This window comes from Pipistrellus kuhlii, unplaced genomic scaffold, assembly GCF_014108245.1.
Source record: "Pipistrellus kuhlii isolate mPipKuh1 unplaced genomic scaffold, mPipKuh1.p scaffold_m20_p_1, whole genome shotgun sequence".
Taxonomy (NCBI): Eukaryota; Metazoa; Chordata; class Mammalia; order Chiroptera; family Vespertilionidae; genus Pipistrellus; species Pipistrellus kuhlii.
Window position 1 is genome coordinate 159,443,812 of NW_023425404.1, and position 25,597 is coordinate 159,469,408.

The 25,597-nt window shown below is 34.5% G+C and overlaps 1 protein-coding gene and 1 long non-coding RNA gene across 2 annotated transcripts in view; one reads left to right on the plus strand and one right to left on the minus strand.

The window, feature by feature from the left end:
• Nucleotides 1-12,330, minus strand: LOC123651248. Its single transcript, XR_006739838.1, has 3 exons — nucleotides 12,194-12,330; nucleotides 1,254-1,258; nucleotides 1-124 (listed from the first exon to the last, which is right to left on the minus strand). It is a non-coding gene; the product is annotated as an uncharacterized LOC123651248 (long non-coding RNA).
• LOC118705646 (sulfotransferase 1 family member D1-like) overlaps nucleotides 12,204-25,597 on the plus strand; it is a 19,443-nt gene continuing 6,049 nt past the window's right edge. Inside the window, exons 1-5 of the mRNA XM_036414638.2 lie at nucleotides 12,204-12,351; nucleotides 17,238-17,363; nucleotides 18,734-18,831; nucleotides 20,848-20,974; nucleotides 24,036-24,130. Coding sequence (XP_036270531.1) covers nucleotides 12,204-12,351; nucleotides 17,238-17,363; nucleotides 18,734-18,831; nucleotides 20,848-20,974; nucleotides 24,036-24,130 — 594 coding nt within the window. The remainder of the gene's footprint in view (nucleotides 12,352-17,237; nucleotides 17,364-18,733; nucleotides 18,832-20,847; nucleotides 20,975-24,035; nucleotides 24,131-25,597) is intronic.

Below are 25,597 nucleotides of genomic sequence, written 5' to 3' on the forward strand. Positions count from 1 at the left end.
CTTTTGATTTCTTAATGCATAACACAGATTATCTTGGTTGAAGGAAACAGCCTACGAAGTGAAAGTCCCATTAAGCAGTGACTGTAGAAAGAAAACCTGGATTTCCAGTTCCTCGAGACAAGTACTTGGGTAAGTGATTTATCAACTCTGTCTTTAAAGTGCCCATATTTTGTATTAAACTAAACTCAACATTTGAAAAATTAGAGAATGAGAACTGGAAAATTCTACTATGAATGTTCTACCTTATAAAGGGAAAACATTGTTTCGGAATTATTAGGCCCAGATTTCCCATCATAAACGGATAGGATTGCTTTTCATATTTATAATTATGCTGAGGTAGTTTGCTCTACTAATTTTAAGTTTAAAAACCTAAATATAATTGTCAAAGCTATTAGTCTTCTACCTTCTCAGTGTTTCTATTTAACTTAAAGAAATATTCTTATATGATCCTCTGCTAGGATGCATTTTTAAAAATTCTGTGTATGGGGACATGAAAATCAAATCTTGCCAAAAATGGTTTTCAGATTCCCAAAGACAATGTATCCTTCAGCTGCTAGATAACTGCATTTTCTACGAATGACTGCTTTATTTCCTATTTCAAAAACATATGGAATATTTTTCACCACAATATGTACTTCATCTTTTTTATAATTAAATCACAGAACTACTACAGTAATAATGTGTCCTTGGCATTCTGAAAACTGATTAAATATATTTTATTTATTTTTTGCAGAGAGAAAGGGAGAGAGATAGAGAGTTCAAAACATCAATGAGAGAAAAACACTGATCAGCTGCCTCCTACACACCCCATACTGGGGTTGTGCCTGTAACCAAAGTATATGCCATTGACCAGAATTGAACCTGGGACCCTTCAGTCCACAGGCCGGCGCTCTATCCACTGAGCCAAACTGGTCAGGGCTCAAGTTATTTTTATATCCAAATATTTTAAATTGAAGTCCTAGTAAGTCAATATTTGGGCTAATGCTTGTGACTAGTCAATATACTTTTTTTTCAATGAATAAATGCTTCATTATTACTATTCTTTTTTAAAAAAAATATAAATATTTTTCTTGGATACATAAAAATTCAAGTCTTTGAAATTCATAAACCAATCTGCTGAAATGTTCCAAAATTATGTTTTTATTCTTAACTAGAAGTTAGGTGCATGAAATTCGTGCAAGAGTAGGCCTTCCTTTCCCTAGCTGACAACACTGGCTTCCCTCTGGCACCTGGGACTTGAACTTCCCTTGCACCCTGGCTTCATCCAGGAGGTCATCTGGAAGGATGTCCAATCTAATTAGCATGTTATACTTTTATTATTATAGATGGAATATAGATTTGTATAAAGCTGTATTGAACTTTAAAATCATTACATCCTTAAATCCAGACAATACATAGTTGAAGGCTTATACTGTCATATAATATCTAAATTTCTAACTAAACTAATAGAAGTGTTTATGAGATTAAAAATAGTTCATTTTTGGCTCATCAGTCTCATTTTGTATTTCATGATGGCTCAAAGAAGTTCGAGGATGTTCTCAACATCAGTTCCATTCTTTGTTCTCCATGGAATATTAGCAAAGTTTTGTCTTTGTTGATTGCATCTAAGAGCAATGTCTTCTTGTGTTCTGAAACTTAGTACAAATAATCATGAAAGTCTTTTATATTGATTTCAAAAGTCGATAGGAGGTAGCTTTCAAAAGTCTCTATAAATGTGCAGAGTATTATCCTGGACCTGTGGCCAGGTGGCAAAGGACTTATGACAAGGCAAATTTTAAAATGTTCATGTCTAAGATACACTAGTGGGTTGAAGCAAGTAGTTATCTATTTCTATGGAGAATTGCAGGGCAGCTTTATTAAGCTTCGCAGTGTATACCTCTCACTCCATCTCATCTCACCACATTCTAAAAATAGATTTTAAATATAATAAAAGTGGAGATAACACTAACATTTCATAGAGAAGAAAAATTCATTGTTAGGGAAAAAGTTTGGCTATAAAAGATCTAACATTGTCCAGTTACTTTTCATTAGGTTTGATTTAGCTCACCATGGATCACTTTGCTATTGGAAATGTGGGTTTAACATTAACCCTAACTCTAGTCTTCTCAATTAGCCAGAAATTAGCAATGCTTTTAGCTTACATAAATACCATTATTTCTCAAAGATACCACATTTTGTCTACTGTCCTCAAAAGAAATTGCTATAGAAATTACTTTACTCATAGAAGGTAAAGATGGGCGAAGAAGAAAGAAACCTATTTTAAAAGAGAATAATGAGCCTTGATGATCTGACTCAGTGGTTGAGCATCAACCTATGAACCAGGAAGTCATGGTTCAGTTCCTGGTCAGGGCACACGCCCAGTTTGCAGGCTTGATTCCCAGTGTGGGGAGTGCAAGAAGCAGCTGATCAATGACTGATGTTTCTCTCATCATTGATGTTTCTACTCGCTTGCTCTCTATTTTGTTTATAATATATATAATTAAATATATATATAATAATAATTAAATACCTCTGTATAAATAAATACACTTATAAATGTGTACATATATATATATGTATTTAAGTTGAGAAACAGATACATATATAGGTTTAAAAAAAAAAGCTAACAATGCTATGTCTCATAAGACAGAATCAAAACAAAAAGATTTAAGTGGTAGAAAAGTGAATCTCTGGTAATAAATATTATAATGCATAATAAATACAAAGCAGTTAAACTTTTATGCTTCAAATAGTATATTTTCAGAGTAAAAATAAAATCTCATATATATGTTTAAAAATTTGGGAGAAATAAGTAGAAGCATGCAGAGGAAGATCTTACACAATAATAATTTATTCAATAGATTAAATTTAAAAATATTTTAAAGATTTAAAAGTATATTGATATTGGCAAACCTATAGTCAATATCATATTCAATGGGCAAAAACTAAGTTTTCCTTTAAGATCAGGAATAAGACAGGGATGTCTGCTTTATTCGCTCTGATTTGACATTGTACTGGAAGTCCTAGCCACAGCAATCAGATAAGAAGAATGAAAATAATAATAAAGATAATAATAATAAAGATAATAAAAATTTGGAAGCAGCCAGAGTGCCCATCAATAGATGAATGGATAAAAAAAGCTGTGGTACATTTACACAATGGAATACTATTCAGCCATAAAAAGGAAGGAACTCTTATTTTTTGTGACTGCCTGGATTGTTCTGGAGATTATTATGCTAAGTAAAATAAACCAGCCAGAAAAATAGAAATACCATATTATTTCACTTATATGAGGAATCTAATGAACAAAATAGAAAGACACATAGATATAGAAAAAAGACTGATAGTTAATAGAGAGGAGGAGGTGTGGGAGACTTGGTGAAAAAAATGGAAGAGATTAAGCAAAAAATGAAAAAAGCTTTTAAACACAGACAACAGTACAGTGATTACCAGAGGGAAAGGGGGTTGGGGGAGCTAGAAACCTGTACACCTGAAACCTATATTTAAAAACTAATAAAGTTCAAAATCCCCACACATACACAGCTATGTTTTTACTATTGATACAAGTTTATTGTCTTATTTCTAACATATATGTCATGTAGGCGGGCAAATAAGCCAGACCTATTATAAAGCAGAGTTGCTTATACTTTTAGAAACTGATATGTCTTCCATTGCTATGGTACTTGGGAAGCTGTTTTCTGGGGGTGGGGAAATATGTTTTTATCCATTTCAAAGATTGGAAGGGAGAGTGAAAGAAAGAAAGAAACATCAATGATGACAGAGAATCATTGATTGGCTGCCACCTGCACGCCTCCTAATCGAAACTGAGCCCACTACCTGACTGGGAATTGAACCGTGGCCTCTCGTTTTACAGGTTAATGTCCAACCATTGAGCCACACTGGCTGGGCTCTTTTCTGGATTTTATTAGGCTCTTGGGATCCCAAATTAACTCTTTCACCAAAAATACCTATGTTAAAAGACCCTAGCAATAAAATACTGCCTAATATCACATGGCACCCAGTACTTCCTGACTATGTAAAATTAAGTGTCTGAGGACATCAAAGATCAGGGTATATTTAACATTAGAATTTCTGTGAGATGGAGGAGATAGGTGCAATTATCTCCTCTTCAAGGCTAAAGTTCCCAAGCACTTACAGGATTAATGACTTGCTCAAGAGTCATTAATTACAAGGCAAAGATTAGATATAAAAACCTAGACTCATTATCTCCTTTTGTGTGGGACTGAGTGAAGGACAGTGAATGGTTCTCTAGGTGAAGAGAATGCATTTTTCTTCTGCTTTGAGGCAGTGTTGAAATTAAAAAAGAGCACAAACTTTTTGGTTAGGATGGTATAAATGGAGATAATATTATAATTTTAATAATACTTAAGCTATATTGAGCAATTTTTACATGCCAGACAGTATGCTGCATCTTTATACATATTATTAAATCATTTCTTTATGAGATTATAACAATGACAATAACACTGACAATGATTCTATGAATTGGATACTAACTGATAAAATATTGGCAAGATCTAGATTTTTGCTGCTAAGTTCTATATTTTTCTAGCAGTGGTCTTTTCCAGCAACAAAGCTAAATGTTTTCACTGTTAGGTGTATTACATCACAGAATCTGAAACCTGATTTTACCATATTTTTGCAGTTGGGCAAGTTGCATAAGCTCTGGTGATTCCTAATGATAATATGAATAAAAGCTATTATTATAGATAGAAGTGGAAATTATAATGCCTATAAGTGCTCAATAAATATTAACCTTCTTCATAGCCTTTGCCTTAATATTACATTGCTTTAGCCAACTGAATTTGATTATGATATAAATTAAGATTGTTTGTAAGATGCAGTGTGTGGGAATAGAACATAGCCTCATTTCTAGGCATGCAACTGTCAAAGGCTAAGTAATTGAATCAATTATTTTAAAGATAAACTACTACAGGTCTGTGAAAAATACATAATAACATTTTATTACTTTTGAATTTTTATGAATGTGACACTTTTATAAATATCTACTTTAAGTTTTTATAAAAGTGAAGCAGTATCTTAAAGGGATCTTTCAGCAATAAAGGAGCGTTCTGTTCAACTGCTCATTCTTTTCTTGTTTCTTCTGTTGTGACTTAAAAAATACAGTTTAGGCCAAAACCGGTTTGGCTCAGTGATAGAGCGTCGGTCTGTGGACTGAAAGGTCCCAGGTTCGATTCCGGTCAGGGGCATATACATTGGTTTCGGGCACATCCCCGGTAGGGGGTGTGCAAGAGGCAGCTGGTCAATGTTCCTCTCTCATCGACGTTTCTAGCTCTCTATCTCTCTCCCTTCCTTTCTGTAAAAAAATCAATAAAATATATTAAAATACTCTGTCCTCATTTAAACAACAACAACAAAAATACAGTTTAGTAATCAAAGAATATTATTTTACTTAAAATTCACTAAAAAAAAAAAGGGTGACCACTTCGTACATTTTTCATATTACTTATTTGTTTATTTTAAAAATATTTTTATTGATTTCAGAGAGGGAGGGAGAGGTAGAAATATAAATGATGAGAGAGAATCATTGATTGGCTACCTCTTGCATGCTCCACACTGGGGATCCAGCCTGCAACTGGACAAGTGCCCTAACTAGCAATCAAACCTGGTCAATGCTCAACCACTGAGCCATACCGGCTGAACATCCCATATTTTTTAGGTAGGTAAAATATGGCTCAGAAATATGAGATAAGTTGTTCAGGGTCATACTGCTAGTTTGTGGAAGAGCTGGACTCAAAAGTCTCTGTTCAGGTTCCCAATGCTGTACTTAGAAGAACCCCACAAATATAGCATTTCTATTGTTAAAATACATTCACTTTTTACACAAAATAAGCTAATAAAATCCATTCTCTTTAGGAAAAAGAATCTGTTAAATATCAAAATACCACTTTCTAGGAGAATAATGTTGTATTGGTTTAATATTCAATTTTTCTTAGTGATTAAGGCACATCATACCTTTAGGTAGAATATTTCATTGTTTTAATTCACCAATGGACATTAAGAATCCATGAAAGATCTTTCATTAAGGGATCTTTCAGCAATAAAGGAGTGTTCTGTTCAACTGCTCATTCTTTTCTTGTTTTTTTCTGTCGTGACTTAAAAAATACAGTTTAGGCTGAAACCAGTTTTGCTCAGTGATAGAGTTTCGGTCTGTGGACTGAAAGGTCCCAGGTTCGATTCTGGTCAGGGGCATATACTTTGGTTGTGGGCACATCCCCGGTAGGGAGTGTGCAAGAAGCACACCTCCTAACTTTATCCATATCTTTATTCAGGTAAACATGGATTGGCATTTATTTTAACAGCATAAAGGATAGTAAATTGCTTCCAAAGTCTCACAATTATCCTCTAGGGGAAGTTATGTTTCAAGGGACATCTTCGGAGAAGTAAACAAAAGTTGCCTCAGGGACATGATCAGCTTCTGAACATTTCCTGAAAGATTCCCAGCTCATTTTCTCTAACGTAGTGTTATATGCCATTTAAGACTCTCATCCTTTTAATGATTTTTTGGCTCTGATTCCTTCCCCTAGCCCAATAAAAAGTATTTCTTATTTTAGGGTACAGGATTGAAGGACAAGATGATAGTTATAAGAAAAGAAAATTTACAAAAAAAATTGACAAAAGTTTTTCAATTAAAATATTGTAACATTCACACTTTTGAAACATAACCAAAGAAACAGAATGGCAAACAAAAAATGTTTTGGGGTTTTCCAAACAAATAAATGAAATAGTTTAGGCAGTAGGGCTCATGCTGATGGCTAGCAGAAAGTGACAGAGTTGTACTCGGAAAAATCATTAATGTACAAACAAGCCCACATTATGGACTGCAGTAATTTAATCATCACTGTCATTTATCTTCCAAACTAAAGCCTTGATTAAACCATTCATACCCTATTATTACTCATATCTTTACCTCAAAGTTTACGGAACTATATACAACAAGTGAATTTATTTTCACCATAGGGGTAACATATTGTACCTCTCTGCCAATGTTACTTGAAAACCTTCCATGTCAAAACAACTTGACAGTAGATATAAACAATTCAATAAATATGCAATTAACCGTGTGCCTTCTGGGCACATGTTGATCGATGGTTCAGTCGAGGCAACTGGCATGCTTTTATTAGTCATACAGTATTAACGCAGGTGTCAGGAAATGTCAAATAAAATTCCATGTTTTTAAGCTTTTGGAAAAGTTCTGGGTCATCATGTATTGTGCAATAGCAATGACTTCCTTGACGATTTTGAGACGTCCATTGATAGCAATGGACGTCATAACAGGAAAAATTTTCATTAACTCCAGTGATTAATACATGATAAGGCCTATGAAATTAATGTTAACGGTTCTAGTGGGATTATAAATAAGTGAGGGATCCCACATTACCTGGCTCTGATTCTTGAGGATATTCAAGAATTAAAGCTCTCAGGAGTTTAAAGGTAAGTTCAATTTGATTGCATTTCTTCCAATGAATACATTTGGGTGTTTTAGGAATTATAATGCTAATTGAAGATATTGAACTCACGCAAAATTTGAATACACATATCTGATTTGTTCCTCTTCAAGGGATGACCTAAAAAAAATCCCAAAAAACAGATATTGCAAAAACACAGATATTCCAAAAATTAGCAAATACTGTGCATAAATTAAAATATTTTATTATACAATTTTCAAACATAAAACAATGTTAAAAATGTACAATTTGTCCCTTTAGAAATTGTTCCAGATAAAATTTTGTATCATCATCTCAAATATATGAATGATATTGAATGAAAAATATTAATAAAACAAATTATTAGTGTGAATCAGGTTTTATAAAAGTCCTTTTATATGCACTATAGTAGGTTAAATCTTCATATTTTTATAAAGCCATATGATTTATGTATGCAATATGGAGCAAAAAGGAATACTGCTTATCTTTTCTACCTAGAATATTCTTTTATATCTCTAATTAACCAAACTTCATGGTTAAAATCAAATCATACCAACCTATGATTGATTTTAGATCTGATGAACACCTTACCATAATTTGGCACTTCTCTTACACTACTTTTTGTTGAAATTTATCATTTCAGTGTTTATATTTCAAAGGGAGTGTAGGAAAATAATTATTATTTGTGATTTTGTTGTTAGACTATCTCGGTTCAAACCCAGTCCTTCCACTTACTGACAGTGTGACCTGGGTAAGTTACTTAAGCTTTCTCTATGTTAATTTCCCTCTTGGTAAAATGGGGAGGATAGATTTAAATTGCACTAAAAACAGGATTTTGTGTGTGTGTGGTTGGGGGGGGGGGAGTTGCATGTGTATGAGAGTGTGTATGTATTTTGAAAAATGATTTGAAATGTAAACTTCTTGTTGATTAGGTCTACTGATACTTCCCAGTATATCTCAAAGTGTTAGGTTGCTAATCAAAATTATAATGGTAACATAAAATAACTCAATTCCTGATTAGTCCAGCTAAAGTATTTCATTTCATTTCAATACACATTCATTAACCTTAATAAAGTCAAGTCCTCCTGGAAAAAAGAAACAGAACTTTTAAACTGATAATACACTAAAAATGTATAAAATAAAATCAGTATATTCAAGATATGGAAAGGAAGAAAAAAGAATACTTTTTTTAGGTTTCCAGGAAGGCTTTGCAGAGGTTGTGCAATTTATACAAGATTTTGAGAATGAACAGGAGTTTTCCAGGTAGATAAGAAAAGTAAGAGTGTCAGCTCAAAGACAGGAATATGAGATTGCAACATCGAGGTGTGAGGGGGTGGATACATTTTTTTTTTAATTGCCAGTTGCTAGAGGCTAAAGTCTAAATGCAGTGGGAAGTAAACAGAGGGAGGAGTTTAAGTGTAAAAAGACCATGGTAAAGTGCTTTACACTTTGCCCTTTCAATTATGTAGTTGTACTCAGATTTTAGAGGTCTCCTACAGAGAGTTGACAGGAAGAAGGGAGGAACTGAGCTTAGAGATGAGGTGGCCCAACTTGAAAGAATTAAGAAATGGTGGACCTTGAAAAATGACTTCAGGTTTTCTCACTGCACAGAATATAGTCAAACACTGCTACAGTTAAATATTTTACCCTTTTTTCTCCCTGTGTGATATACAATAATAATCTGCTTTGAGTTGATATTTACTGCTGTGTTGCTGACAATTACCTGAAAGAGAAATTGGGGTGTTTCACTGGGATGGAAAAAGTTTAGCTAAATCACAAAGCAGGTCTAATTAAGCAAGTTTATCTATATATATAAAGCTCTCACAGGTGCCAATCTCAGACGTGTGTTTCTATCTGTCATTGTCTATCGTGAATTTGGTTGACACTTCTATTATAGAGAAAGGGCAAATATTAAAATATTTCTTCTAATTAATTTCCTTTCAAAATGTCATTACTAGTATCCCAGTAATGACACTAGTAATGACAATATCAATAATGGCTACCCTTTATCAAATATACACCATTTTTACCAATATACATGTTATATCCATCACCAATAGTTGTGTAAAGTTAGTAAATCATTACTTCCATTTTAAGATTAAAAAATTGAATTAGAATTTTGATTGTCCAGAGTCACATCGGTAGTAAATGACAGGTCTAGCATATTATTTATGAATCTAGGGACCTAACAGTCTTAACTACTAAGCTAGTTCATGAAGAGAAGCTGCTTTTCCCAGGGACACTTGAAAGAAAAAAAAGAAATAATCAGATTTGTGAAATGAATGAATTTGGAAAAGTCTAAGAGAAGACGGAATCTCTAGATGGCTGACTTTAATGGTGAGGTGAATATGGTATCACCAAATAGGGACTCTAGGATAAGAACTGTTCACTGAAGAACAAGGTTCATAAGTTATACTTATGATTATTAAGTTTGAAACTTTATGGTATTTATAAATGATTTTTAGTAAAAGCAAAAATAAAAACTTCAACTAATATCTAATTATATACTCCTCCTTCAACGACACTCAGGAACATCCCAGATTCAGTTGCATATCACCATTCTCTCATAGTATGACAGAACCTCTGCTGGAACTATGCATAATGGCAGGCAGTGCACCATCCTATTCTGATGAGACTAGTCAGAAATCCAGTATAAGCCAGGCACAATTAGCAAGAAATAACCCTGAAATCTTTAATTTTTTACTACATAATTTAGTGAAGTATTCACAATTGATCCTCACTTTTTGCACTGTAGTCTCATGGACCTTATTTCTTTCCCCCAGCATAGATAGAGTCTTTATACTAACACATACTAGTTCCAGGCTGGAAAGTTCTCCTCTTTTCCAAATTAACTCTTGCTCTTTATTCTGTTCTAATAATCTATGTACCTGTTTTTATGACACTACCATACTGTTTTTATTACTATAACTTTATAATATAGTTTGAAATCATGGAGTGTGATGCCTCTCCAGCTTTGATTTCCTTTCTTAAGATTACTTTTGTTATTTTGGGTCTTTTGTGGTTCCATACATATTTTAGAATAGTTTGTTCTGTTTCTGTGAGAGATATCTTTGAAATTTTGATAGAGATTACATTAAATATATAGGTTACCTTGGACAATATAGACATTTTAAAATATTAATTCTTCCAATCCATGAGTACAGAATATTTTTCATTTATTTGTGTCTTCTCCAGTTTCTTTCCTTAATGTCTTATGGTTTTCAGTGTATAGGTCTTTTGTTTCTCTAGTTAAATTTATTTCTAGACATTTTTATGTAATTGCAAATGGAATTATTTTATTAATTTCTTTTTGTGATAGTTTTTTTTTTAATTAACTTATATGCATGCAACGGGTATTTGAATATTGATTTAGTATCCTGTGACTTCATAACCTTTTAAAGTAAAAGGTATTTGGATGAGGTAGGATAAGGGTGGAGTTGTAAGGACTTGAAAAAAGAGAAATAAAGAAGGTAAGAAATTGTACTTTGGAAAAGACACAAGTTAGGTTATGTCTATTGGCTCCAGAGGTTTCTGATTTTAATTATTGAAGTAAGATTCAGCAGCTGCTAGAGGACCTCAGGAAGCCTTTTAAATCTGAAATTATTAGATTGTCTCATTCTTTAGAGAAAGAAAAATAACCATTCAGCCCATGCTCAATTTGGAAACAACACGTTTTGGAGTAGGACATAGATTATATTTCAAGCTTTCCCACTTTTTCATACAGCAGCTAAAGAGGAATAAGTACCTTCATTAGGTCCCTGTCCAGAATATAAAATGGCATGTCACTAATGCTCCTTCATCAGAGCAATGTAATTCCAGTGCTACACTTACTTCAATCCCTCCCCCTCTCTTTTATTCTGTGGTCTGTTGTAAATAACTAAGAATAACTTACCTTTAGCTAGTTTACATTTAGTGGTTCAGCCAGTAATTTAAGGAGTACTAAGTTAGGCCACTCCTGATTTTATAGTTAAAAACATTTAGAGTAGTCATGGAACTTATTTACATTCCCACTGCAATGAATTGACAGCACTGTGATTAAGGACACTTTCTTCTAACTCTAAAGTCCAGAAATTTTATTACATCTCCCAGAAGCCTTTGTATATCCATTAAAAATATTAATGATAGCCCTAACCAGTTTGGTTCAGTGTTGGCCTGCAGACTGAAGGGTCCTGGGGTTGCAGGCACACCCCCAGAAGGGAGTGTGCAGAAGGCAGCTGATCAATGTTTCTCTTTCACAGATGTTTCTAACTCTATCCCTCTCCCTTCCTTTGTGTAAATAATTAATAAAATATATTTTAAAATATTGATGATATTATCATATAATCAGTACATATAAAATAAACTGTGTAAGATCTCATTGGTTTTTAAAATAGTTTTTTCCTCTTCTTAGCCCACTTTCTTTTTTTATTGCTTTGTTTGCTTTATGCCGGATTACACATAAAAAAAATGAACTAATAAATTATCTCAAAAAAGTAAATAATATGGGTGTGATTGAAGGGTTTCTTGACTTTTATGAATACATTTAGATATTAATCATAAAATTATTATTTAAGGAAAAAATAAAAATAAAATAAAATAATTTTTCCTTCTGCTGATTTATAATACACAGTACCATGATCTGAAGCTGCTAGATCTAGAGAAATGAAAAATTATTTTAGTGAATAAAATGCAATTAATAATTTAGTGAATAAAATGTAATAAACATATTGATGTTATGTAAAACAAAGTCTCTTTGTATAAAATACAGTCTCAAACATGGACAACAAGCCGGATGTTTACAGAAGAGAGTTAGTGGATGTTCAGGGTATCCCTCTCTTCTGGTGCATTGCTGAGGAATGGTCCCAGGTGGAATCATTTGAAAGCCGACCAGATGACCTTTTGATTGCCACCTATCCCAAATCTGGTAAGACCTTTTCATTTATTTGTACAGTTGACCCTTGATGGGTTTGAAATGCATGTGTCTACTTATTAAAAAAAAAAAAAAAAAAAAAAAAATATATATATATATATATATATATATATATATATATATATATATATATATATATTGGGTCTAGTAATAATTAATGTCGTTTTTAAACATTCGTTTAAAATCTTGCTTGGCTTTGACTTGTATTGACATAACCTTCAAACACGTGGTATCTACAGAACGTGTGAAGTGCAATTAACAAGTTTTGCTTGAAAAAGTTTGTGTTTGGTTTGGTTTTTGTTGCAAAACTAGGGCTAAGAAGATGGCAGATTAAGAGCATATTCGGCACTGCATGCTTTACGAGTTCCAATTAGGAAGAAAAGCAAGTGAGGCTGCAAAAAGCATCTGTAGTGCTCTTGGTCAAGATGCAGTTAGCGCCAGAAAATGCCAGCGTTGGTTTGAGAAATTTCGCGAGGGAAACTTTTCGTTAGATGACAAGAGTGGTCAAGGCCGTGTGTCCAATTTTGATCAAGAAGCTCTTCAAACTCTTTTGGTGCAAAATTCTCAAATTACCCAACAAGAGCTTGCGACAACTTTAAATTGTTCACAAAAAACAATTTCCAATCAATTGCGTGCACTTGGCAAAGTCCAAAAGTTTGGAAAATGGGTTCCTCATGAGTTGACCGACAACAACCGTAATCAAAGAGTCACAATTTGCAGTTCTCTCCTCTCTCGTCAAAACCGTTTGCCATTTTTAGAGCAAATTGTTACCGGAGATGAAGAATGGGTGCTGTGTGTTAATTTGAAAAGGCGGCCTCAATGGTTGGACAAAAATGAGGCTCCTCATCCCACGCCAAAACTTGACTTGCATGCGAAAAAAGTGATGTTGTGTGTTTGGTGTAATTTTAAAGGAATTCTTTATTATGAACTTTTACCATCTAACCAAACCATTACAAGTGCAGTGTATAGTGCCCAATTGGAAAGGTTAGCCCAAGCTTTAAGAGAAAAAGAACCCGCGCTGATTAATCGGAAGGGCGTAATTCTTCACCACGATAACGCACGACTGCATACTGCAAGAATCACTGCTGAAAAACTGCACCAGTTGGAATGGGAAGTTCTCCCTCAACCTGCATATTCTCCTGATATTGCCCCTTCCGATTACCATTTGTTTCGTTCTTTGCAAAACTTTCTTCTTGGAAAAACATTTAATAATGAAGAATGCCTCAAAAATGCATTGACCGAATTTTTTGCATCAAAATCACAAGAATTTTACAACAGAGGGATTAAAATGCTTCCTGAACGTTGGGCACAAGTAGTAGAAAACAATGGCAACTATATTGTTGATTAAATTTTGTTGTATTGTTTAAATAAATTCGATTTAAAAAAAAAGTATTAGAAAACGACATTAATTATTACTAGACCTAATATATATATTATATATAGAGTTGTCTGTCCATATCCCCAGGGTGTGCATCAGCAGATTCAACTAACGGCAGATGGAAAACAGTATTTTCTTTTCTTTATTGATTAAGATATTACATATATGTCCTTATTCCCCCATTGCCTCCCACCACTCACACTCATGCTCTTACCCCCTGCTGTCTGTGTCCAATACTTGCACGCATACAAGTCCTTTGGTTGATTTCTTCCCCTTACCCCCACCCTCACCTCTCTTCCCTCTGAGGTCTGACGGTCTGATCGATGCTTCCCTGTCTCTGGATCTGTTTTTGTTCATCAGCTTATGTTGTTCATTATATTTCACAAATGAGTGAGATCAAGTGATATTTATCTTTTTCTGACTGGCTTTTTTCACTTAGCATAATGATCTCCAGTTCCATCCATGCTGTTGCAAATAGTAAGAAATCCTTCTTTTTAAAAAAACACATTTTATTGATTTTTTTTTTTTTTTTTTTTTTTTTTTTATAGAGAGCAAGGGAGAGGGATGGAAAACCAGAAACATCAATGAGAGAGAAACACCAATCAGCTGCCTCCCACACACCTCCCACTGGGAATGTGCCCGCAACCAGGGTACATGCCCTTGACCATAATTGAACCTGGAACCCTTCAGTCTACAGGCCAACACTCCATACATTGAGCCAATCTGGTCAGGGCTTTGTTTTGCTATTTTTATATATTTATAAAAATGAAACTATTAAGAAAGTCTTTGGAAGGTGCCATTACACAAATAGTTCATCTACAAAGGTGCTCTTTGATGATGAATTTTTTCTAGTGTCCTTAATGTTAGATGGCTAGGTGGCTACACATAAATTAATCATATACTCTTTATGATCATTTTCTTTTCTTTTATTCCAAGTTAAGGATATGGAGGGACCTGGAGAGTATTATGCTAATCAAAATAAACCAGTCAGAGAAAGACAAATATCACATGATCTCACTTCTATGTGAAATCTAATGAACAAAATAAATTGATGAACAAAAAAGATCCAGAGACATTGACACATGCAACAGACTGATATAATTCAGAGGGAGGGGACAGGAAGAGATTAACCAAAGAACTTACATGCTTATATGCATAGATAGATAGGAAGCACTTGGGGAGGGGACAGAAAATGGGGTGGAGGAGGTCAATGGGGAGGAAAAAGTGAGACATCTATAATACTTGCAACAATAAAGATAATTTTTTTAAAAATATTCAAATTAAATAATTTTTAAATTTTTTATTTTATTGATTTTAGAGAGAAGAAGAGAGAGAGAAAGGGAAACATTCATGTGGGAGAAAAACATCAATTTGTTGCCTCCCGATAGAACATGAAACCTAGATATGTGACCTGATGGGGAATTGAACCTGCCTCCCTTTGGTGTACAGAAGGATGTTCTCACTGAACCGTACCAGCAAGGGAAAGTTAATTAAACCATTTTTTTTTTTTCAAAACTAATGAAAAATAAACTTTTCAACTGAAAGCATATCTAAAACAGAATTTCCGCTGAAACCAGTTTGGCTCAATGGATAGAGCGTCGGCTTGGGGACTGAAAGGTCCTGGGTTTGATTCCGGTCAAGGGTATGTACCTTGGTTGCAGGCATATCCCCAGTAGGGGGTGTGCAAGAGGCAGCTGATCGATGACTCGCTCTCATCGATGTTTCTAACTCTCTATCCCTCTCTTTTCCTCTCTGTACAAAATCAATAAAACATATATATAAAAAAAATAGAATTTCCTTCTATCAAATTTTATTGGCCACTATTCAAACCACCCACTGATTGGAAATGAAATATGTTGAATTTAGCTCTCTTTTGTTTTGTGAATTATTGCTTAGGCCTATGCAGATTAGGCAAAAAACTAGTATTCAAGTATAATATTGAATTGACCCACCTTTTTCTTAGTACTGTGATTGTCTGACTTAGAAGAATGGGAATGAGTCTGGTACTTGTGATTTAGGAACATGAAGGAGTAAGAGTTGTCCAGAAAAAGGACTAAATAAAAACGAAGCCTAAAGTACTCTTAATACCTGGAACCAATTCAAAGGTGCCTCCATGTGCAGATCATTCTTCAAAAACAATGCTGTTTGCATGGATTAATTATTTATTTGTTTAGTTTTCACCCTCAATAATTATTCAATTTAGAGACTATCATTATATGTTTATATATATATATGATTTTTTACAGAGAGGAAGAGAGAGGCTGATGCTCTATCCACTGAGCCAAACCGGTTTTGGCATATCATCATATGTTTCATAAAGGGGAAAGAGATGGGAACAGTTAAGAAGATATTTTTCTTCTATGAATTGTAATCACTTTTTAAACAGTATCTTGATAGCCATATCATTGAGTGACATAGCCAATTAAATAGAGTATAAGCTCATGTACATTAAAGCAATTTCTCAAAGTCTGGTGAGACACAATTTCATAAAGAACAGAGTGATGCCAAAGCCGGTTTGGCTCAGTAGTTGAGCGTTGGTCTGTGGACTGAAAGGTCCCAGGTTCGATTCCGGTCAATGGCATGTACATTGGTTGCGGGCACATCCCTGGTAGGGGGTGTGTAAGAGGCAGCTGGTCAATGTTTCTCTCTCATCGACGTTTCTAGCTCTCTATCTCTCTCCCTTCCTCTCTGTAAAGAAAAATCAATAAAATATATATTAAAAAAAAAAAGAATAGAGTGACTTAATCCACTGTGTTCAAACAGAATATATTGTCTTTGACTTGGTAGTGTAACAATGGTCACCACAGATAAAATGCCAAAATTCTCTTTGTTTTCCTTCAACCCTGTTTTTCTCTTCACCAAAATGTTAAACATTTTTACCCAAAGTGTCCTTCAGTCCCAAAGAATAATAGTCATTTTGATATTATTAGAAAATGTAGAAATTGGAGTTCAGAGTCATTAAAATTGGCTGCTTCCCCCAACTATCCCACACAGAAAAGTGAACTATCATTTCTTCTACAACATCTCCTTTCTAAAATTTTGTTTATTAATTTTTTAATTGATTGATTGGAGAGAAATGAGAGAGAGCAAAATTGATTTGTTATTCCAGTTATTTATGCATTCATTGGCTGATTCTTGTATGTGGCCTGACCAGAGATTGGAACTGGCAAGCTTGATGAATGGGCGGATGCTCTAATAACTGAGCTATCCAGCCAAGGCCCACAATGTCTCTTTTATACCCCATATTTTACTTCCTTTTCAGGCTTTACTTTTATGAGTATTTTAATCAGATTTGAGACATATGCAGAATACATATATTTAGTATATGTTCAAGATATATAAGGATGTCTACTAGGAAAAGAGAGAAGAGAAAAAAAGGCATGAATTCTAAGAGCACATTTTTATTTTTTATGTTACCTAATGTCTTGTGACCATTTCATACTTTTTTGACAGAAAAGTTTAGAGTTCCTTCTCTCTCTTTCTTTCTTTTCTTTTTTTTCAGGAACAACCTGGGTCAGTGAAATAGTGGATTTGATCTATAACAATGGGGATACAGAGAAATGTAAACGGGATGCAATATACAAGCGAGTGCCATTCATGGAACTTATAGTTCCTGGAATCGAAAATGGTATTTTCTCTAAATGTTCCTTTTCACCATAGAAGCAAATTCCTTTATTTTTTATTTTTTGTGATGTCTAGAGGAATGATGATGAAAAATGATACAGATAGGAATCATAAGTATCTATAATAAAAGAGTATTCACTTATTCTAATAACCATATTATACTCCACTTCCACCCAAAGATAATATCTGAATAAGAAGAAATTTTGATGAATATATATATTTTTTTGTTAATAGGACTGGTGGAAGTCTTTAACATTTGAATATTCAGTGATCATTATACACAAAAAATTCAGTGTTTGATTCAATATAGAATGATATCTATTGCTAGTTAACTGATCTTTACAGACTCAAGAAAAAAAATGTTGAATTTAGGTTTCGTTTGTTCTGTGAATCATTGCTTAAGCCTGTGTAGATTAGGCCACTGGTATAGTATTGAGTTGACCCACCTTTTTCTTAGCACTTGGAAAGGTCTTACATTATTACATTGTTATAAAGTCTTACATTATTAAAATTTTTTAAATTAGTCGTGAATCTCATAGCTTAATTTGATCTCAAGAAAGCTGGAAAGCGATGAAAAAGTACAAATTTCCAGTTATAAAAAATAGTCATGGGGATGTAAAGGGTACTAAGACTTAAACCAGGGTAATCACTTCAGAAGATATTATAATGTCTAATCACTATGTTGTACACCTGAATGAATATAATATTGTATGTCAATTATAATTAAAAAATAAATTTAAAAATTAAAATGCCAAAAAAGAAAGCAGGAAAGGAATTTGAAATCCTCTAGTTCAGTGGTCTGCTAATCTCGGCTTGGAGCCATATGCGGCTCTTTGGCCCCTTGAGTGTGGTTCTTCCACAAAATACCATGTGCAGGTGCGCACGTTCAGTGCGATTGAAACTTCGTGGCCCATGAGCAGAAGTCGGTTTTCTGCCTCAGTGAGTCTATTTTGAAGAAGTGGCGTTAGAGCATTCAAGGGGCCAAAGAGCTGCATATGGTTCTCGAGCCACAGTTTGCCAAACACTGCTCTGCTCTAGTTCAATTTTTCCACATTGTAAATTAGGCAAAGAAGATAAATGAATGAAAAATTTGGACATCTTGACCAACTGCTGTTTCTGCCTTGTCAGATATTATATATGAAGATTTTATAGACAATTACAAAGATAATAAACTCTACAATTCATAGGCAATAAAACAGCCTAAGAATTAATTATTTTTTAATCTCGTGTAGATTTAGATTTATATGAGGCCATTCAGCCATATAATCATTTTAAGCCATTTGGTGGGGTTAAAGTTTACAAAGTCTTAGATTATATTGTAACTGACCTTTATGATTCCACATTTATAATGTATTTTAACTTTTATGCTTATAGGCATTGAGGACTTGAAAAAAATGCAGTCTCCTCGATTAGTGAAAACACACCTGCCTGTTCAACTTCTTCCTTTTTCATTTTGGAAGAATAACTGCAAGGTAGCAAAATTTAAAGAAATTATTCTTATTTGTGTTGTAATTTCTTTTACTAATTATGCAGGGATTAAGATAAGATTTCAACCCCTGGGTAAATCATTGTAAAAAATAATAATGTGGTCCATATATTAAAGGTCAAAATATACCAATGGATTTCATTGCTATAACTAAGGGATTACTAATGTTCAGTGCCTAAGCCATAGTTTCTCTCAGGTTTTCCCTTCTCTAAAATACCTTTCTGTTTAAATCCCTTCTCTGTCTACTTGTAAACAATAGACCTTTAAATGCCCCAGAACTGCTTATTTATGAATTCAGTGTCATTGCAACTTATAAATATATAAACTATACTAATAAAAGGGTAATTTTTAATTAGGGCAGAAGGCTACCAGACCACCGTCCAGACCTTTTTCTCGACAAAGCCACAGCAGCTGTGAGGGCCAAGTTGGGGCTGTGAAGAGCCCAGTCTCAGGCCAGCAGTGGCAGCAGCAGCAGGGTAACGGGGGCAATGCCTTCTCCTGATCCACCAGGTGGCCTCCTGTAGAGGGAGGGCAGACTATAGCTTAGGTCAGGAGCGAGGCAGAGGCAGTTAGGGTTGATCAGGCTAGCAGGGGGCAAGGTAGGAGTGATCAGGATGGCAGGAGGGCAAGGTAAGGGTGATCAGACAGGCAGGCAAAGGGATTAGAGGTGATCAGGAAGGCAGGTGAGCGGTTAGGAGGCTGTGGTCCCAGATTGCCAGAGGGATGTCCAAGGGTCCCAAATTGGAAAGGGTGTAGGCCAGGCTGAGGGCGTCCCCCCATACACACTCATGCATGAATTTCATCCACCAGGCCTCTAGTTATATATAATTTATAATCTATAAGTTATATATTTATGGAATTGTTTTAGGCGTCTTTTAATACTCATTTTAATTTAAGCATAACATTTAGGGGGAAAAAGTGCATACATCATCATATGCTATAGCTTGATGGATTTTCACAAAGTGAGTGTACCCATGAAACCAATAAATTAACTAGCACCCTAAAAGCTCTATTCCTTGTACATTTCCAGGCAAGAATCCCTATCTCCAAAATAACCACTATCCAGAAATTTTTCACCATGAATTAGTTTGATTTTTTTTGTCTGTAATTATAAAATATATAAACTTTAGTATTAACCCAAAAGTAATTTATTTTTAATGAAAAAATAACATTTTAACTCTAAATATTGGTGTTTTAATTAGTTTTGCTAAGTAATGATACAAAAATATTCTAAATGTTAGAACAATATTATTTTTTGTCAATTTAATATTTAATTCTTATTATGCTTGGCTTTCCATATTTCAAGAGATGTTTTTTTTTAAATATATTTTTCTGATTTTTTTTTTTTTTTACAAAGAGGGAGGGAGAGGGAGTTAAAAACATCGATGAGAAACATTAATCAGCTGCCTTCTGCATACCTCCTAGTGGGGATGTGCCTGCAACCAAGGTGCATGCCCTTGACCGGACTCGAATCTTGGACCCTTTAGTCCACAGGCCAATGCTTTATCTGCTGAGCCAAACCGGTTAGGGCTCAAGAGATGTCTTTTGAAAGGTTGAAGAGAATCCAGAGGTGTAAGGGATAAGAAGACTTTGTGTTAAAATAACTAGGTTTTTGTCAATATCCTATGTCAGGTATATCTACACACACCCAGATCAGGAAATGAGAAAGAGAAAAATAGACATTCTGTCAAGATAAGCAAACGTTTACACATTTTTAAAGAATATACTTTCTTTTTTTTTTTAATATATTTTATTGAGTTTTTACAGAGAGGAAGGGAGAGAGATAGAGAGCTAGAAACGTCAATGAGAGAGAAACATTGACCAGCTGCCTCTTGCAAACCCCCTACCAGGGATGTGCCTGCAACCAACGTACATGCCCCTGACCGGAATTGAAGCTGGGACCTTTCAGTCCACAGATCGACGCTCTGCCACTGAGCCAAACTGGTTTCAGCCATTTTTAAAGAATATAAACAAAATTATGATTTATCATCTCTCCCCACAGATGATCTATGTGGCACGGAATGCTAAAGATGTGGCTGTGTCCTACTATTATTTCTACCAAATGGCAAAATTGCACCCAGAGCCTGGTACCTGGGAGGAGTTTCTGGGTAAATTCATGACTGGGAAGGGTGAGTCCAATTCTTACTTTCATCATGGAGTTTCATAATGAAAAGTCTTTTTTTAAATATAAATTTTGTATTTATTATAAACCTAATATGTCCTCAGCAGTATACTAATCCGTGAGGAAAACAATAGAAGAAAAAGAATACATTGGCATCTCTTCCCTTTAAGGACTTTTGGAGAATATATGATAAACACTTTTTTAAGGTGTTGGTCTCATTGTTTCATTAGTAATTGCTGACTACTGCCAGGTGCATTTTTTCTTGCTATATGTCATCATTTTATACATATTTATTGATCCCTTTTTTTAAAAAAAATTTCTTCAGTTTAATTATATAAACTAAAAAGTATTGAATGAAGATTTTAACTTCAAGGTTCTATTTTTCTGTGTATCTTCTCTTTCAGAATAATATACTCAGATTCATGGTAGTAACTTTACATTAATTTTCATATAAACATTTGCCAAGTCTCTTTTCAAAGCAAATACATCTCAATGGAATCTTGCAATTATTATTTTTTTTTTTTACTCCTGCCATTAGTTTGGACTATTCTGTGTCCATAGAATGTCTACACATTCATATTATCAATGCCCAACTCTTCTTAGAACTAGCCACACTCCACTGCTGCCACAGCTGCCACATCTCTCCATCCTTATGTTTTTCTCTCCCTATTTCCCTCTCCTATGAACATCTGTACCACTTGTTGTCTATATTATTACCTGCCATCTTCCTCTCCTAGTTTTAATTTTATTTACCAAAGGCTGTATTTATTTGCTAAGATTGCCACAATGTACCACAGACTGAGTGGCTTAAGCAACAAAACTTTATTTTCTCACAGTTTTGGAAGCTAAAATTCAAGATCAAGGTATCCTCATGGTGGTTTCTTCTGAGGCCCTTTGTGTTGCCTTGCAGATGACCATCTTCTATGTGTCTTCACGTGGTCTTCTTTCTGTGTATTTCTGGGTTGTAATTATCTCTTTTTATAAAGAGATCAGTAATATTGGATTAAAACCTGTCAGGGATGTGGAAACTTTCCCATTTCCCTCTTAGTTCTTCTGGCTGGCAGAATGAACATAAAGCAGGTTAACAAAAGTTTTAATACTTTCACTATAGGGAATTCACATAAGCATGAAAATTTTAAGGATAGGAAGGCAAAATGAGGTCTATATGTCATTCTGGATCAAGGAGGAAGAACCAGGGAAGTAAGGCAGACATACAAGGGGATTTTCAGTAAACAAATGTTTATGGGTCATCTTGAAACAATGGGACATATGAAGGACTTTGATGAAAGAGGCTTTGCCAGATTCTTCCCTGCACCATACTTGGTTCAAATTAAACTGGAGTATCCCATGATATCTCCCTTCCTGGAGCAGATCCACTCTCTTCAGTTATTTTATTCAATAAAGGAGAAGGCCAAAATTTCTTCCTGAGCCTCTGAGCTTTGGTTATTTTTAGCTTGAAATATGTAATCTGTATGCCAGAATGGCAGATCTTGGTGAGACTGATTTTGATTCCCAACAGACACATCTTAATGAGCTCATTTTAACTTAATTACCTCTGTAAAGACACCATCTTCAAATATAGTCACACTAGTGACCCATACACAGATTTGTGCACATTGATATAGTCACACTAGTGACCCATACACAGATTTGTGCACATTGCCTGCCAGGTGGGACTGGGCCAGATGGGCCAAACACGCCCTGGAGCCATCCCTCTGGCAGATGAAGTCCCTTGGCCTGGCCTGGCCTATGGGAATCGGGCTGAAATTTTCTCTCTGACAACCTCTGAGGGGCCCAGGGTGTGAGAGGGCACTCTGCAAAGTTGCTGTCATGCAGGGTATGGTACACAATCACAAGTGTGCAGTAAACCAGATTCGGGGTGACAGTGCCCCCACAAAAACATAACCCACAGCAGAAGGTGGAATCATGCAGCCATGGGAGGAATTGGGCTCCCTCCTCTCTGGTTCAGGGTGTGTCACCTGAAAACCACCACTGCCAAGTCACTGCAGCTCAGCTCCTCCTGCCTTGAGCATCTGCCTCCTGGTGGCCAGTGCGCATGATAGTGACCAGTTGGACAGACAGATAGACACTTAGCATATTAGCCCTTAATATATATTAACACACACATACACATATATATATATATATATATATATATATATATATATATATATAATTTTTTATTAATTTTTTTTCCTGAGGTATTGGGCTTCAGACTTCAACACATGAATTTCAGGGTAGACACAATTCAGCTATAATACTCTGCTTTCTGCGCCTCCCCCCACCAAAAAAATAAAATAAATTATGTCCTCACATTCAAAATGCATTCACTATATACCTCAAACCACAAAAGTCTTAAACTATTCCAGCATCAATTTTGAATCTAAAATCTATTCTAAATATCATGTAAATCAGCCCTACTGGGTTTGATTCAGTAGAGCATTGGCCTTCAGACCGAAGGGTCCCAGGTTCAGTTCTGATGAGGGGTACGTGCCTTGGTTGCAGGCTTCTCCTTGGATAAAATTCCTCTTTAACTGTGAACTTGTAAAATCAGATAGTCCTCCTCAAAAATATAATGCTGGGACAACCATTAAGATAGACATTCCCATGTGGAAAAAAACAAATAAGACAGAAAAAAAAAGAAGCTGAAATTTAACAAGGCAAATTCCATTAGATTTCAATGCTTGAGAATAGTCATCTGGGTTAGGGCCCACCCTTACTGACATAATTTTAACTTAATTACTTCTTTAAAGATCCCATGTCTAAATTCAGTCATATTATGAAGTACTGACTGGTGTTTGGGACTTCAACTGAAGAAGTTTGGGGGACACAATTTATCTCATAATGGAAGTATTTTATTCTAAGTAGATTGTAAATTCAGTGAAAGCAGGGGTGATTTGATATAGCTCCCTTATACTAGCATATCTTTTTCTTGAACTAATAAATAAGCAGTATATATTCTTTACTACTTTTGTTTTTAATTACACTTGAATAACATTTAACAATTTAATAATTCTTGACTTCATGTAAGTGGTTTTAATTTGCAAACATTTTATCTTTTAATGTAGTGGCTTTTGGCTCTTGGTATGACCATGTGAAGGGCTGGTGGGAGAAAAAGAAAGATTATCGTATCCTCTATCTATTCTATGAAGACATGAAAGAGGTAAGAAATAACCACAATTTCTTCTTTATTTTTTTAAGGAAACCTATGCTTAACCTTTTTTTGTATTACACTTTCCTTTCCTTTTGATCTATAAATATGATTAATTTATTATTCGATTAACTCTGACTTGAAAATTCATCTTTCAGGCAATCAGCTTCTTCTAACTCTACTGCTTCTTACTCTAGTTTAGGCAACTGTTTTCATTTGTTCATTCTATCTCATTTTGCATCTATTATCCATTTAGAAAGAATGATATTGAAACCTAAATAAAAATATGTCTCCCGATGGATTATACCCCTACATGAGAAATAAAGTCATTACTGTAATTTATGATTTTTAGCGTATTTAGTTTCTGACTTTCTCTACAACTTCTTCTGGTGCCATTGTTTCTTTTCTCTGTAAGTGAGCTTACCTGAAATATTTCTTCTCACTATTTTCAGATTAACTTCTTCTCATCCTTCATGTCTTCAATTAAATGTAACTTCTCCACAAAGTTCATTTATGTTAACAATGTCAAATAATCTACCTCATTATTTTCTATAAACTCTGTTTTGCTGATATTTAAATAGTATCCACCACCATTTCTAATTATTTTATGTATGTGTTTCTTTATTTATGATTTGTTGTTTTTTAATGTAAGCTCCTTGAATGTAGAGACCAAATTTAATTTATCTATGATTGTTTTCCCAAGTGGCAAACATAATAGGAAAACAATATAGTTTCCTTATTTATTTTCATTTTTTTCTTCATCTTCTGTCTGATTATTAGCAAGAAAAAAGTTCATTTCCTAATTTGATAAAAATACTTGTTTTGATCTTATTATTTACACAATCTATTTAAGAAATGTTGCACATTTCTTTAAATTGAATGTTTTTCAAATAGCTTGTCCACAGCTCTCTTTTCTTTTTAACGTAGAACCTATGTGTGTGTGGCAAAGGGCAAATTATATAAGACATCACAAGAATGAGGATGGACTGAGATCCCTGGAAACAATGTCTACTGACCTCTCCCTCTCCACAGACTGTTTATCTGCCTCAATTGCTCAGAATCCAGTACCTTGACTTAGCCTCATCTCGGTCCCTTAGATTTCTCTGAATTCCTTTAGATGATTAAGACTACCATTAATCTCTTATTTTGAAAATCTGTTCTACAATCTCTTGGGAAACCACCTTACCCAGCTAAGGTGATCCCCTCTGGTAGACTCCTTAGTCTAATTCTTTGACTTTTCTGAATCCTGTTTAAACAATTCTGTACCTATGTCTCTGATTCACAGTGATTTATTACCCTAGCTGTGGTTCTAGAAGCAATAAGTAGTGGTTGGGGTGGATATTTAAGAGGATAGGCATTATCTTGGGAGGAAAATTTCCAAATTATTTCATAATATAGTCTTCCAGCAAAGGAAGTTTAGTCTCTTCAAATATGGGAGAAAAATCTATATCTGCTAGCAGGAAAAAAGTTCAAAGATAC